This window comes from Myripristis murdjan, chromosome 10, assembly GCF_902150065.1.
Source record: "Myripristis murdjan chromosome 10, fMyrMur1.1, whole genome shotgun sequence".
Classification (NCBI taxonomy): domain Eukaryota; kingdom Metazoa; phylum Chordata; class Actinopteri; order Holocentriformes; family Holocentridae; genus Myripristis; species Myripristis murdjan.
In genome coordinates, this window is record NC_043989.1 from 21,970,267 (window position 1) to 21,985,328 (window position 15,062).

General features: G+C 39.2%; 1 protein-coding gene across 2 annotated transcripts in view; it reads left to right on the top strand.

The window, feature by feature from the left end:
• Window positions 1-15,062, top strand: part of LOC115366684 (testican-1-like) — a 150,313-nt gene that overhangs the window by 109,043 nt on the left and 26,208 nt on the right. For both annotated transcript variants that reach the window (XM_030062250.1, XM_030062251.1), the window contains one exon: window positions 1,714-1,834. In XM_030062250.1, the coding sequence (XP_029918110.1) occupies window positions 1,714-1,834 (121 nt within the window). The remainder of the gene's footprint in view (window positions 1-1,713; window positions 1,835-15,062) is intronic.

The window sequence follows — 15,062 nt, forward strand, 5'->3', positions numbered from 1 at the left end:
TTAATCTAACAGGTGCCGTGACAATGACTCACCAGCGCAGCTGATCTTTATCTACAACAAACTTATATTAACAGTTATATTTAAATATGGGCTACTGCTTTCCAGTGTTGGCGCCAGAAAAAACATCTATCTTTTAATAAACTCACCGGCATTTGTTTTATTTCAGCTGGGGGTGTGTCACTCCAATTTAATTAATGTGGCTAAGCAGCAAAAGTAACAAAAGTAAGCAGTCACATTAAGGCTGAACAGAGTTATATAATTTCAACCCCACCTTTCGGGGGCTTTTGCTAATCACCTTTCCAGGCAATTATCAATTTACCTCTGAAATAAAGATGACAGTTTTCGCAGATGTGTTGATTTATCAAATGTTCATTTCAGTGTACAGATGCAAACAAATTGACAAATTAATTAAATCAATGGCCTAGGCAACTCATAAAGAAGTTGAATGAATAACGATTAATAGGCTGATTAATAACTGATAACATTAACACATTAATAAAAAGAACAAAGTTATAGTCTGCACATCTCCGTGGAAAATCTTACAGGTACTGTCCATGGTTCTGACTCTGCCTCAGCAGGTACTGTCCGTGGTGCTGACCCTCTTTATTATGGAAATTAAAGCCCCATAAAATTCATGGAGGATCTTGTTTAGCTCTTATTTCCTTACAGTTGAGAAATCAGCTCTTTGCCCACCGTTTTTCAGGCAGTCTTGTAGACATTTGACGGCCCAAGATGTTGACCGGGCCATACTGGCTTCATTTCCTGACCTCTCCAGCTGATCCAGCGCTTTGATCGTCACTCTCGCGTATCTCGGCTTTTTCTGTTCTGTCTTGTCTTCCTCATTCAGCCATTTATCCAAACTTAGGTCGCCAGATAAATCAAAATTGACAACCAAACGGTCCATTATGCAGGCGAACAAAGTTGACAGCGGCTTTTGATGCGGGTTTCGGTGAAACATTTCGTGTGCCATGGAAATCACACAGACCCGGGCAATAAGTTATAGGCTGAATAATATTTTCAGTTATGATGTATTTTTCATTTGAGCATGGCTAGCCATGCTGTCATGCTTACTTGAGTACATTCTAAACATCTGAATCATCTGAATCCAATCAGATTGCTCGGTCGGATCCACGTGTTGTATAATGCAAGATATGCAACGGGAAGGTAAAATACTGTGGAAATACGATGAATCTCTGCAACCATTTAACAAGACATCACCCAGAAACACAGTCGGCACGGCTCAAACAAACCAACCAGGAGCAGGTATTGGTGCGTAAGTTACCAGCAAACTCTCAACGTGCACAGAAAATAACTGAGGCTGTTGCTATTTTTATATGCAAGGACATATGACCATACAGCTTTTCCAAAGCCTCATTAAAACTCTGGAGCCACGCATTATTTAAATGTTTTTTTTTTGTTTTTTTTAATATCCAAGTAAAATTGGTATTTTAACTGAAATATCCCTGACTGAATCGATATTGTATCGAATCGAATCGAATCAAATTGGGACCTTGTAATATCAAATTGAATCGATCTGGAAAATCTGAATCGATACCCAGCCCTATTCATTAGCCAGGTTGTAGGAGGTCCAGGACTTTATGTCTGTAATGTAAGTGCATCTATATCCAACATGTCTTGTGTGTGTTTTCAGTTGTAATCTGGAGTTAATGTATAGAAATAAAAACTTCCATGTTTCTTTGGGTATTTTCACAGTGTAAGATGGAGTTCCAGGGCTGTTTGTCTGGAAAGGTGATCTCAGTGAAGTGTGAAGGACTGTGTCCCTGTTTGCCGGGTCGAGAACCCAGCAAACCTCCACACAAGACTGACAAGACTGGTGAGTAGCTGCTGTCTGTTTAGATAGATAGATTGGTGAGTTGCTAGATCTCTCTCTGTCGACCCTGTGTATCGCAGTGACATAGAGCCTGCAAAGTGTTAATTTCATTGTGTGCAGGCAGGAAAATTTAATTTGATTAAGGCAGTAATTCCAGTATAGGAGAGACTGTACTGGGATAGATTAAGGACTAATTCTTTCCACTATGTGTCATCTACAAATACTTGGAGGATGTATGACAGCCTTCCCTTCCTGCTGATTAAATTCTTATAGCCTTCTGAAGGCGGTAGGACCGGTATGTCACTCCATCTGTAGCCTCTGATTTGAGGGATGTGGTGTGCATTTTTGTAGCACCACGCAATTACGCCTGCATTATCCAGTGTGGGTACAAGGTCTGGCAGAGCAGATGCGTAGCTGAAATTGCTAGGGTTGAATTTGATAGTGGCAGGACCGGATACAAATGTATGTTTCTTTTGTTTGTTTGTTTTGAGAAAATTCAATTTTCAGTATTTCTTCCTGGAAATCAAAATTGATATGTTACTTCAGTCATGATTTAATGATTTTAAAATAATAGCAATTAATAGCAAGTACTAGCATTTGTGGCATTACTGTGCACTTTTAAATGTAGCCAAATAACTCATAGGCAGCCAAACAAAATAATAGAAAAAAAGGTTGATTGCATTACAAAGTCTTAAGTCACACATAGCTCAACCCCCTCAACATTAAAACTGTACCTCAGTTCACAAAAACAGAAATCTTTGTTTTTCTCTCCCTCAGCTGTATTCTATAATAAGGTAGACTCAAACTGGAGGGATTGCTATAACCGTGTGTCAGGTGTTATTGCTTTGCTCAATTTGCTCTTTGGAAAACTGGTGGTTGAATTTTCTTTGGGTGTGTACGTTCTGGGGCCAGTGTACTCTTTAGAAAAAAAAGGGCAAAACATATGTTGATTAAATTACTGTTTGGGCAGGCTAAGCTGGCTACTTAGCTAACAACAAGGAATAAACTGTAGAACTGTGGGCTGTTAGACCCACAGTAATATTGATCAATTGGTGACTTAAGGCTGAATATTCATATTACAGATTGGTTAATGACATTGTTGGATATTACATCTGGTATATAGGTGGGATTTTTGTACTGTTGGACAAGAGGGTTTCTTTACATGTATATAACTGTGACAGACTGTTGGTGGCTGGTCAGGGTGTTAATTTGATACATTTTGAGGAGGTTTCCCAGACAGGGATTCCATTACAACAGGATAAGGCCGATCCAGATCCAGAATAGTTATCCAGAATAGTTAATCATGGCCAAAAAAGTGACTTTCCAAAACACATCTTAACTTCATATTAGTTACTTGTGGACTATGTAGTCCTTGATTAAATTTAAAGTGTTAAACAGCTCACCTTTATTACAGACAGCCTAGTGTTGTTGCTTCCATAAACATTAAACACATCACTTATGGAGGAATTTTTTTCTCTCTCTGGGAGAAGACCCCTCTCTTCATAGGAGTTTGTAATAAAACATTTGAAAGCTTTGGTCAACTGCCTGTAGGTTGATTCACTGTTGTAAGGTATCAACTAGCAATAGAGAGCATCAAAGTAAACATTTCTAAAATATATAGATTATTACTCAAATTTGATTACAAGATGATGCTCATAAAACCTGAACTGGATCTAGAAAAGCACAAAATTGTGTGGGACTGAAGGAGAAACAGAATGGACACTGTTTCGCCTTTGACGAATATCAGTAATCTGAGTTTAAACCTGCTTCCTTAGAGGTTTAATTTAAACCTTAATTTACATCACAACTAACTCTAATCTTTGATCTGGAAACCAGACCATTTAAATGAACATTAAGATGTATCCAGGACTTTTTCAGTCCATGACTGAGAAATTAATTAAATTTATTGTAGTTTAAAAGGGCATTTTAGTTTACAGCTAGGCTTAATCCCTGTTGGGGAAACCTCCCATTTGTGTATTGAAATGCTGTTGCTCCTTTGTGTGCAAATTCATGTGCTGTGGTCTCCCATAAGGATCTGTTGAACAGATCCTGCTGTATGGAGCTGTGTCTGCACACACATGGTAGAAGTGTACGTAGTGGCTAACGTGTGCCGTTTTGTGAGGTAAAGAATATCAAAGGTCTCTCTCTCTCTCTCTCTCTCTCTCTCTCTCTCTCTCTCTCTTTCTTTTATTCACACAAATCTACAAAGTGTTTGTAGACAGAGCAAAAATGAAGTATGTGTGTATTTCCAGATAGATAAGCGGGGTGAGCAGAATTCATTTAAAAACTCTTTCAATTTCAATTAAATTTTATTTATTTATACAGCCCAGAATCACAAATTACAAATTTGTCTCAAAGGGCTTTACAGGAAATACATCCTCTATCCTTAGACCCTCTTTCTTCCTTATATATCTGTTTGTAATATTTCCTAGTCTCTTTCTCTTTGCCAGCTGTCTTATGTCCAGACTTCAGCTTTCAGCATTCCCATTCAATAGATTTGGCAGCCATTAGCCATCTCTCTGCTGTTGTGCCACTGCGAGCTAGGGCTGTGTTGGTGCCAGATGGTGTTAGTGGCCCCTCGGCCTCAAGCCGTGAGAACAAAAACCATTCGCACTTCCACTGTTGAGCCGATAGCCTTGCAGTCTTGCCCTATAACCTGCTTATCACATGCTGCCTCGGAGTAATCATCACACATCCCATCTATGCTTACAAGTTGGAAGTAGGAAGTAGGGATGCGCATTTCTCAGTTAGCTCTCAGTTAGCTAATATTACATCGCACTGGGAATAGCATAAATCAGTGTGCAAGGCAGCGGGTTAAATGAGCTCTGTTTGTTAAAGTGTGGTTATTTCACAGACACAGCTATCCCAAAATGCATCGACCAGCATTACAATCTAGACTAAATTTACCCGTCCATTGCAACTCTTTGTCCACTTCTGTTTGCTGTTTCTTGCATGCAGCTCACCTCGACAGTCAAAGCAATACAGGCGTGCCCTCTTTTCTTGTCATCGTTTTCTTACAACTGGAATCCAATTATGTTACAAGAGTTGTGCTTAAATTTGAAATTTGAGAATCACTGAACAATAACGTTAACGTTTCAGAATGTTTTCTAACAGACGCGATAGCCTCTCTCTCCCTGCTCTCTACATTCTTCTTAGCTCTAGCCTATAGGCAGGGCCAACTCCATGGGCTTGAAAAGTTTGAGGCTTGATAAAAATATGCTTTTACAAAACGAAAAACCATATTGTTTGATCCAAAAATGTTTAACATCAAGAATACCCGAACCATGACATGATCATGTAGTTTGATCCTAAGCTGGACTGGACACTTTTGTTTGCCGCAGATAACCGAGTAGTAATTTGTAACCGAGTTGCAAATTCTCTCCTCGGATAGTCGGGTACCTGGTTAACCCCGCCCATGCCTAGTAGGAAGCGCGTGGTTAGAGTCTGCACGCCCGGCGCTAACTAACTATTGCACAGCTATGTACAACAGGATTTTTTTCCTTTGGTCACCACTTTGTGTGTTGTGTGCTGTAACTGTCTTGTACTGAGACTTCAGTTTTTTCAGTTTTTTGCAGACCTGTATATATATATATATATATATATATATATACGTGTGTGTGTGTGTGTGTGTGTGTGTATATATATATATTGCATAACATCCTCATTTCAGCACTGTTGATTTGATAATAGATGTTATCCTCTGCCTAGATAGTGAGTGAAGCCCTAATATCCTTATTTGACCAGGGCTACCGATTGTTTTCCATTTTTCTTTTCTCTGTTATTTTTCTGCTAAAAAAAAAGAAAAAAAAAAGAGCTGCTGCGCTGACATCTGTTTCACACGCACGCACACACACACACACTCACACACACACACACACACACACACACACACACACACACTCACACACACACACACACAGACACACACACACACACACACACACACACACACACACACACACACACCACGGCACTTAACTCCACCACAGACCTCAGTTAGACCTGTCTGGCCTATAGGTATTTGCAGGGCCATTAGCACCTAGAAACTGGCCCCAACATAGCCCCACTGAGCCGCAGTCAAAGCCCAGAGTTGACAGTGGAAATGCAAGTGGCACTAGCACACCCGCATTTGGTGTAACAGTGGAAAGCCTCTCCTCACTCACATTTCTTTTTCCCTGTCAGTGTCTGCATGTCTTGTGATCATTCCATTTATCTCTTTCCCTAATAGAAGCGATGAAAAACTAAAGAACAGGCTCTGTTTCTTTCACACTCTGTTTCATCTCTACCTCTATCTTCTGTATCCTTTGCTTCCAGGTTTTGAGTGATAGCTAGAGTACTAAGTGTACTCTGCAGTGTAGGATTTGTAAATATTACAGGGTGCACATTGTCTTTTTTTTTTCTTTCAGTTTTTCTGACAAGACACAGAGGATCTTTTTTAAATGTCATTCTGTGCCACACCTGTCAACAACCTTTTTTCTTTCACTGAAAGATTTCCAAAACAAAGTAAACCAGAATGTGGCTGTATAAAGAGGCAGATGTACTCTTTGATGAACACTTATTGCACGTGTACAATTATGCTACACTCTGCTTTATTCTGTGGTCTTTGCAAACAGAACAGCACATTGTGTTGTATACGCCAGCGGGGCTATGCTTTAGTATTTCAGTGGGTGAAACTTTCAATAACAATTTTCAAAAAAAAAAAAAAAAAAAAAACTTCCACACTTGTAGAATGTGGCCTGAGGGCTTCAAAGTTCTATCCATTTTAGTATTGTTATTATTGCATCTAGTTTCCCTCCGGCCAGGTGATGGCTTTCCAATTTCAGTATCACCATTTAAAGCTTTAGTAGTTTTCAAAGTGTCCATTTCAAACAGATCCCCAAACATTGACGTAGGCAGGAGACAAAGTACAGAGATTCCAGACATCCTGATGTATACTTTTGGAAGAAAAAAATGTCAAAAATATTTCCATCATCTAGATATCAACTAGGACACAGATCTTGTTGCCTAGGATGATACATGAAAGATTCTTTAAAAAAAAAAAAAAAAAAACTTGCTGCAATTGGAGAGTGCATGAGAGTGTATTCATTAGACCATGTTCCCCAGTGTCCTTCCTCACTCATTTCTTTTCTCTTTGTCGCTCATGTAACATCATGCAGTATCACAACCCTATTGTCCTATTCACAATAGTGAACTGTATGAAGATTAATTGAAGGCTATGCATTATATTTAATATTCTCAGAACATCCTTGGTGGTTGTTTGCCTCTATACAAGCAGAGGGATAGGTTGTGAGGTTTTGTGAAGTTTTTCAACTGCGTTTTATGTCCTATTATTTATAGGCCGTACTGACTATTCAGATGTTTGAAATTCATTACAGAACACAGGGATGACAAGGGTAAAAATAATGAGAAAACCTCATTGCAAAACCTTAAAGCCTCATGGGTAATGCAGTGTATTTCACAATGATTTTTGGCCACTATTGAATCAAAAGTACCTAGAGACAAAAATAATCACATTTAGAAACCCGTGTGTGCACACACCAATATGTAGTGCCCCATTTATAAATCTCAATAAACTTGAAATGGTGCACATGCACATGAGCCTCATACTCCGCACCCTAACTCTCAAAATTAGCTATAGAGGGTTTATGGAATGCCCTTCATGAATATTGATATGCTCGTAAATGTCCTTGTCATTCCATATTCTATGTGGGAAAGTACTAAAATGGCAAAGTAGGAGTAAAACAAAATATAATTTCTGGCTTCAGTGTAAGGGGGAAAAAAGTTTATTTAGCACTAGTTAATACTGTCAGGTTCAAGAGCCCAACCCTTCATGTTTTAAAAAAAAAAAAAAAAAAAAGTTCCAATATAAAGGTCATTGCCAAGAAGTGAACTTCAGCACATCAACAGAGTGTCAGTGCCACTGGCAGGGACAAAAGAACAACAAAGCTCTCTTTCCCTGACAGATGTCTCACCTTGAAACTCTAATTAGTGGGAGTCTGCTTGAGAAAGAGGGTGACACCAACATGGCATTAGAGGAGGTTGAGTCTCCTGCAGCTGACCCCAGTAGCCTAAATTTACCTTTTGCTTTTGGGAAGAGTGAATGCATTCTGTATTTCCCTTTTCGACTCAGAAATACATAACAGATTTGACAAGAGGTTTGACCTAATTTTCTGATTGAGGGTGTCAGTCAGTGCAACCAGTGGTGAGATTGATGAAGAGGGTGGCTTCGCGCACTGCCATAGTCTCTCCAGTGTGCTTTGTGTGCCACAGAAAGCCTCTATAATGTATTATTATTTTTAAATCCAGTCCAATTGTTTAACACCTTGAATTTTTAGAACTTAAATGGGACATGCAAATTATGGGCCCATAATGAACATACACTGCAGATGCTTTTGGGTAAATGGTTTTTAAACTAAAACAGCAAACAAATGATTAAGTCTTGGATCCTCCCCTGGGATATGACTATTATAAGTCGGTGTAATTTGATATGGAGCGTGAATAATTACTTAAAGTGTAATTAAAACATTTTCCTTTATTTTACTGCTTTGTCAGTGAGTTTGCCATGTCTCGGTGTGGCCAAAATGTGTGCACAGATGGGTTTAAGTTGGCACATAGAACATGTACAGATGAGGCCAGGGGTCTCCACACTGCAAGTCTAAACCTTGAAATGCATTTGGTTCACACAGCCTTCTATGGGTAGCTTTCAGTTTCTCTAGAGTACCAAATGAAGAGTCCCAGGTCCACACCTAAATATATTATTAATATTTAATTCACACTTTTGTGGACAGAAATGTGAACAGCTACATTACAATGGAATCTACATCCACTCCACGGGAATTGGAGATTCATGATCAGAGATTACAGCAGGTTACAGCAGGCAGCTTCTAAAGCTGCCCAAAAGAGCAGCAGTGCAAGCAACTAAAAAGAAAGGACACCAGCTGGGATCAAAGAATGGAAAGAGTTATTGTACAGTATCACATGCTTTGTAGTAGTGTTTGTCATACAGCGGGAAGTCTCACATTGTTCTTGGTTCCTAAACTGCTGAATAAGCCATTTCAAGCCAGAAACACTGGCCATGTCATTAGTCTTGTGCTTGACAAGATCAGTATCAGGGTTAGAAATAATTGCCATAACGGTCTGAAGTGGTTGTATAGTGTGCTGTAGATGAGTATAGGACTGATCAATGGGGAGGAAAGAGATTTTGAAAGACCAGAACTTGCTGTTTATCATGGAGTGATCAGTTTCAGTGGAATAGCCTATATGTGACAAAAGTGTGTTTGTGCCGTATTTCTCTGGCCTGCTTTGCTGTGCTGTCAGTGATAGTATTCTTCTGACGTGTCAAGTTGGATGAAGGACTGAAAATAGTTCATCTGAAGCCTTCTATCAAACAGTGATTTATTGAGAGTATGGGTTGAACAGTACATACCTAATGTCATTACTTAACCCTCCTGTCGTGTTCGCGGTCAAATCTGACCGGTGTACAAGTTTTCTCTCCAAAAAATGCAGTTAATTTCATCTGTTTGTCATGAGGTTCCATGACTTTGTTCACACATGGCATCTGAACACATAAATAAATTTGGAGATTTTTATTAATTTTTGAATTGTTTTATTTAACTTGCATACCCCATCGTGTTCCCGGTCACAAATGACCGGTCATTAGAAATGAATGGGTAAGACTACAATAAGTGCATAAAATAGAGTTAAACACATTCCCACACTTCTTTCCCACAGCCCAACATGCAGGTGTCTTTGAGCAGACACAGATGTGTGTGAACACACACACACACAGCAACACACACACACACACACCACACACACACACACCTTTATACCCTTTCTGGCTTCCATGGCAACCCCCACAGGAAAGATATCTCTCGACTTCTTTCCCACACCCCAACATGTAGGTGTCTTTGAGCAGGCACACACACACACACACACACACACACACACACACACACACACACACACATACACACCACACACACCACACACACACACACACCTTATAACCCTTTCTGGATGTCCATGGCAACCCCCACGGGAAAGTATCTCTCAGACTTCTTTCCCACACCCCAACATGTAGGTGTCTTTGAGCAGGCACCACACACACACACACACACACACCACACACACACACACCACCTTATACCCCTTTCTGGCTTCCATGGCAACCCCCACGGGAAAGTATTTCTCAGACTTCTTTCCCACACCCCAACATGTAGGTGTCTTTGAGCAGGCACACACACACACACACACACACAACACACACAAACACACACACACATACACAACACCACACACACACACACACACAACACCTTATAACCCTTTCTGGCTTCCATGGCAACCCCCACGGGAAAGTATCTCTCAGACTTCTTTCCCACACCCCAACATGTAGGTGTCTTTGGGCAGGCACACACACACACACACACACACACACACACACACACACACACACACACACACACACACCACACCTTATACCCCTTTCTGGCTTCCATGGCAACCCCCACGGAAAGTATTTCTCAGACTTCTTTCCCACACCCAACATGTAGGTGTCTTTGAGCAGGCACACACACACACACACACACACACACACCTTATACCCCTTTCTGGCTTCCATGGCAACCCCACGGGAAAGTATCTCTCAGACTTCTTCCCCCACACCCAACATGTAGGTGTCTTTGAGCAGGCACACCACACAACCACAACACACACACAACACACACACACACACACACACACACGGACACAGACACACACAGACACACACAACTTTGCCCCTTTTTGGCTTCCATGGCAACCCTCACGGGAACCTACCATGGGAACTGCAACACCTGTCACACCTGACACCTGACACCTGTCAGGTGTCAGGAAGAAGACCCAGCTGAAGGTTGTGGTCACCTTTCAGTCCAAAAATGGTCATTTTTCCTGGACCTCATCCCCACCTGAGAGGAACGGTCAGCTTCCATGTGAAAATGTCATGAGGATGACTAGCTAAATCATAGTGGTCAATGCTGACGGAACACAAAAGATGCTATTTTTTTGCCGCTATTTAGAAAATTGAAATGTTTTCAAAACAGTGTCCTTGGAAAACATTGAAATGAAGTACTCTGTGATAAATACTACAATATGTTAATCTGAGTATTTGTTATAGTCAAAATAATATCTATATAATGTTTTTTCCCTAAAAACGAATGGTATGATCTCAGGTAAATTAGGCCTACAGCACATACATAGCAAATAGAAGTTCAAAACTTGTCATTTTCACAAGAGCAGAAGTTGATAAAAAGATCTAACACAACATTAGGTGATAATATGTATCATAGTGGATTTATAATCAAATACAATGTTACCGGTCACTGTGACCGGGAACCTCATGAGTGTTAGCCCAAAATGAACAGAATAGGAGGGTTAATCAGAAATTTGTCTCACTAACAGAATATCTAACAATTAAAATTAAATTTACAAACTATGTTTCATACAGAGTCAACAGAGGCACTAGGAGTGGGGTGGAGCCATACTTATGTCCTCTAATCTGATTTCTGAGTTGATTTTCCCAGATATTGAACCTTTGCATTTTGAGTGTATTTCTGTAAAGGTAACTCTGCTTGAGAATAAGTACTAACTAACTATTACTAACTATCTAAAACATTTAAAGACCCCCCTCTGCACTTGTTGAATCCTTTAACTGTGTGATTTCTACTATAAATTCTATTACTTTCAAAATAAAATTATTGTATGAGGTGACTTCAATAACAATCAGATTGCCAAATCTTCTAGTAAAGAAAGAAACATTTTTGAAAGTCTCAACCTAACTCAATTAATTAGTGTGTCCCCCTCGGATTACACCTACAATCTCTGCTTGGTTTCACACCCAAATATATTTTTAAAAGCAGAGGTTTTCAGCTGACCTTTCATAACTCATCATTCTACAATGTATGGAACTCTTAATTGTCCTTATCCTATCAAAAGAAGACAGAGGTATTGGCTGCACTTTATTTTTAAATGTAAATATTCCAATTACCCTTACTATTTACAACAGTTTATAGTACCTTTCTCCTCTAATTATTATTTAAGACATTCTACTTAATACAGCTCTTATTTTCTGTTCCTGTAATTTCTAAGTCAAAAGGCTTTCTGTTTAAAGCTCCCTCTGACTGGAATAATCTACCTATAAATATTTGATCCATGTCATCTTTCCATTTGTTCAAAACATTCTGTAATCTATGAATGAATGATCCATTTTCATGCTCTGCTTGGAGAGTGATCTCTGGATTTTGTGTCTTATTATTTGAAATTTATTTATTTTTATTTTTATTTTATTACATTTGATATCATTCAATTATCTTATCGTTTTTTTGTGTTTTGTTTTGTTTTGTTTTTTTTGTTGAATGTTTTGTCTAACTGTGCTTACACTGTATTATTGTCATTGAGAACCCTCTTGAAAATGAGTTGGTATATCTTTAGGGGCTATTCCTATTAAAGAATTTCAACAAAAAAAGAGTGCATTTGTGAACCCATTCTGATACACCCTTTTCCTGAATCATTAAATCTAGGTTTCCTCAAAATCACTGGTGCATGGGTTAGTTTTATTTGACCCTGTTTACTGGTAAACACTACATCAGCTTCATCTTATAATACATTTATTCAGGGGGTTGTAATCAGATGAAAGATCAGCAAGGTGACTAAAATTAGCCATGGGCTGAAACCACCATTCGCTCCAGACTAAAAGTCATTTCACACTTCCAACTTAGAGTGTGGGATGTACCCAATTGTAGCCAGAGCGAACTAAACTCCACTCCAGTCCACGGTTATACCTCAATAATTTTTCAGGGATATCCACAAAAAGTCAGGGTTAAGATGTTCAGTGTGAATCAACGTTAGAACAAATATAGAATAGAGTTCTTACTAAGCTGGATGTTGTGATGTCACAAAGGTGGTTCACTTTTCTGCGGGACACATCACAGTAGTAATTTAATCTGCACAGTTTACCTTCTGTGACACAGGCTATGTTCAGACTATCCAGTCCAAATGCATAAAAAGCCTACCTTTTCACTTGTCAGCTCTCTGGAAAAATGGTATCACTGTCCCTACCCATGGAATACATTAATTTATTTATTTAAAAAATATCATTAGGGTTAGGTTTGAGGTACTCTTTAATGAATTTACAGGGCAATGGTGTATAGAGACTGACAGAACACTTTGCTTTCAAAGATGATTTATTACATCAGAGATATAATATACATTATATCCCATATTATAAATGTTTGTTGAGGCTGTTAAGCTATTCAGTCTGTGGCCTCTAAGAAGTAGGAAATAACTTACCTAAGTGTATAGTGGTTAATAATGAATGAATTTTACTGTTAAGTGCACAAAAAATCATTCATAGCATTCCAGAGTGCAACTGAAGCAATAGATTAAACTTTAATTGCCAACATGAGGTGGTTTTTGTGAAAAGGAAAAGTTGTCACAGCCTCAGTGTGATAACGCCACATTGTTTCAATGAAAAATATGGCCACTGTGCCTTAATGACAGGTAGTGATAAGCCTGCTTACTTATGCATTTTTACTATCTGCAATTTCCCCCTTGTACTCCTCTCTAGCCTGTGCCCCAGCATTACTTTTTTGCTGTTACACTGTCTCTGTGTTGCCCATATATGTTCATTATAATGGCTAAATATAACCCTTTTTCATACTTGCCACTTTTACAGTCTACTAAAGGCGACTAAACTCAAATAAAAAAAAAAAAAGTGTATATTTACATAAAACAATTATTTATAGTCTTCTGCCTTTATGATTCTTTTATTTTCTCCTGTTTTTATTACTATTTTTACATTCTATCTATGTGCTTACATTCCATTTTCTTTGCTCAGCTGAATCATATTACTCTTGCTGCTCTGACAACCTAATTTCTCCATGGTGATCAATAGTCTTTTATTCCCTGCTCTGGATCTATACATGTTGCATGTAACTGGTTATTTCTCATAAACCCCACCTCTTTTATGTGAACATACTCATAGTTTTGTATGAAATGAGATGACACAACCAGTTGATAACCACCTTCCTGAGTTCAGATGGCTGGGTCGGTTTTGTGAATGCAATATTGTAAAAGGAAAAACATGGGTATGGTCATCTTTCTTTGTAGTAACTTTAACTGAAGTGTTATTACATTTGTCAAGTGTGTGAACATGGCTAAATCCTTCACCATTGTCCCTTGGCCAGATATCAAGCCCTTAAACCACAAATGGGAGGCAGGGATTGGTAGTGGGATTCCGGACAGACATTAGACATTAATTATCCATGCTATGCCAGTGCTAGTTTAGGTGAATGGGTTTCTTTAAGCCTAGCAGCTTATTATCTCACAGCTAGCTGCGAGCTTGGCACTCACAAAGCAAAGTCAGTGATTGAATGGGCCAAATCCTCAGGGTAAATTAAATTTGTCCTTGCAACCACAGAGAGCACACAAGAGAATGTTTTTTGTTCTGTTGGTCCCTTCTCTTCTCCCTTCCTCTCTTGTACACTTTCTCTCTTATGTCTACTAATGGAGTGTTTTTGAACCTATGTGATTTAACCTTCATTATGCAGAAAAGCTGCAGTGACATGCCAGAAACACACACACACACACACACACACACACACACACAGGCTATGGAAAGATAAGAATACATAGGAAGGTAGGTTTTTTTTTGAGAGAGGAAAAGAGGTGATGTAGCAGTATGAATGTCGTAAAGGGATGGAGCCAGTAACTGTATAGGGAACAGAAGGCTAATGATGACACAGCATAAAGGGTGCCTACCCAGATAGTCTGTGGTGTAAGAGCTAATGCTGTATTCCTTCATTTGTAGAGTAAGACAAGAGCAAGAGTTTAGCATGAGTGGCCAGGCTGCATGCTTGATAAGTCTGAAATATTTTATAAATAGATTTGAGCAAATATGCTGATTGCACTAATGAGGTATTATACTCCCACTAATCATCATGGTGGATGTTTACTCAAGGTGTATGTTGCTTTGTCAATTAGGTGATAATATGCACTACCTCAAACACTAACAGGCTAATTGTGTTTAAAAGACAGAATTCCCAGTTGAATAACAGCTACAGAGGGGGTTGAGGAGACACGAGGTGATGTCATCAGAGTGGATCTCGAGAGTGGAAAATGGACTGTGAAGCTCATCAGTGGAACGTGTGTGACACCGTTGATCTTTTGAGTTGTTGCTGCAATACGGCAGCCA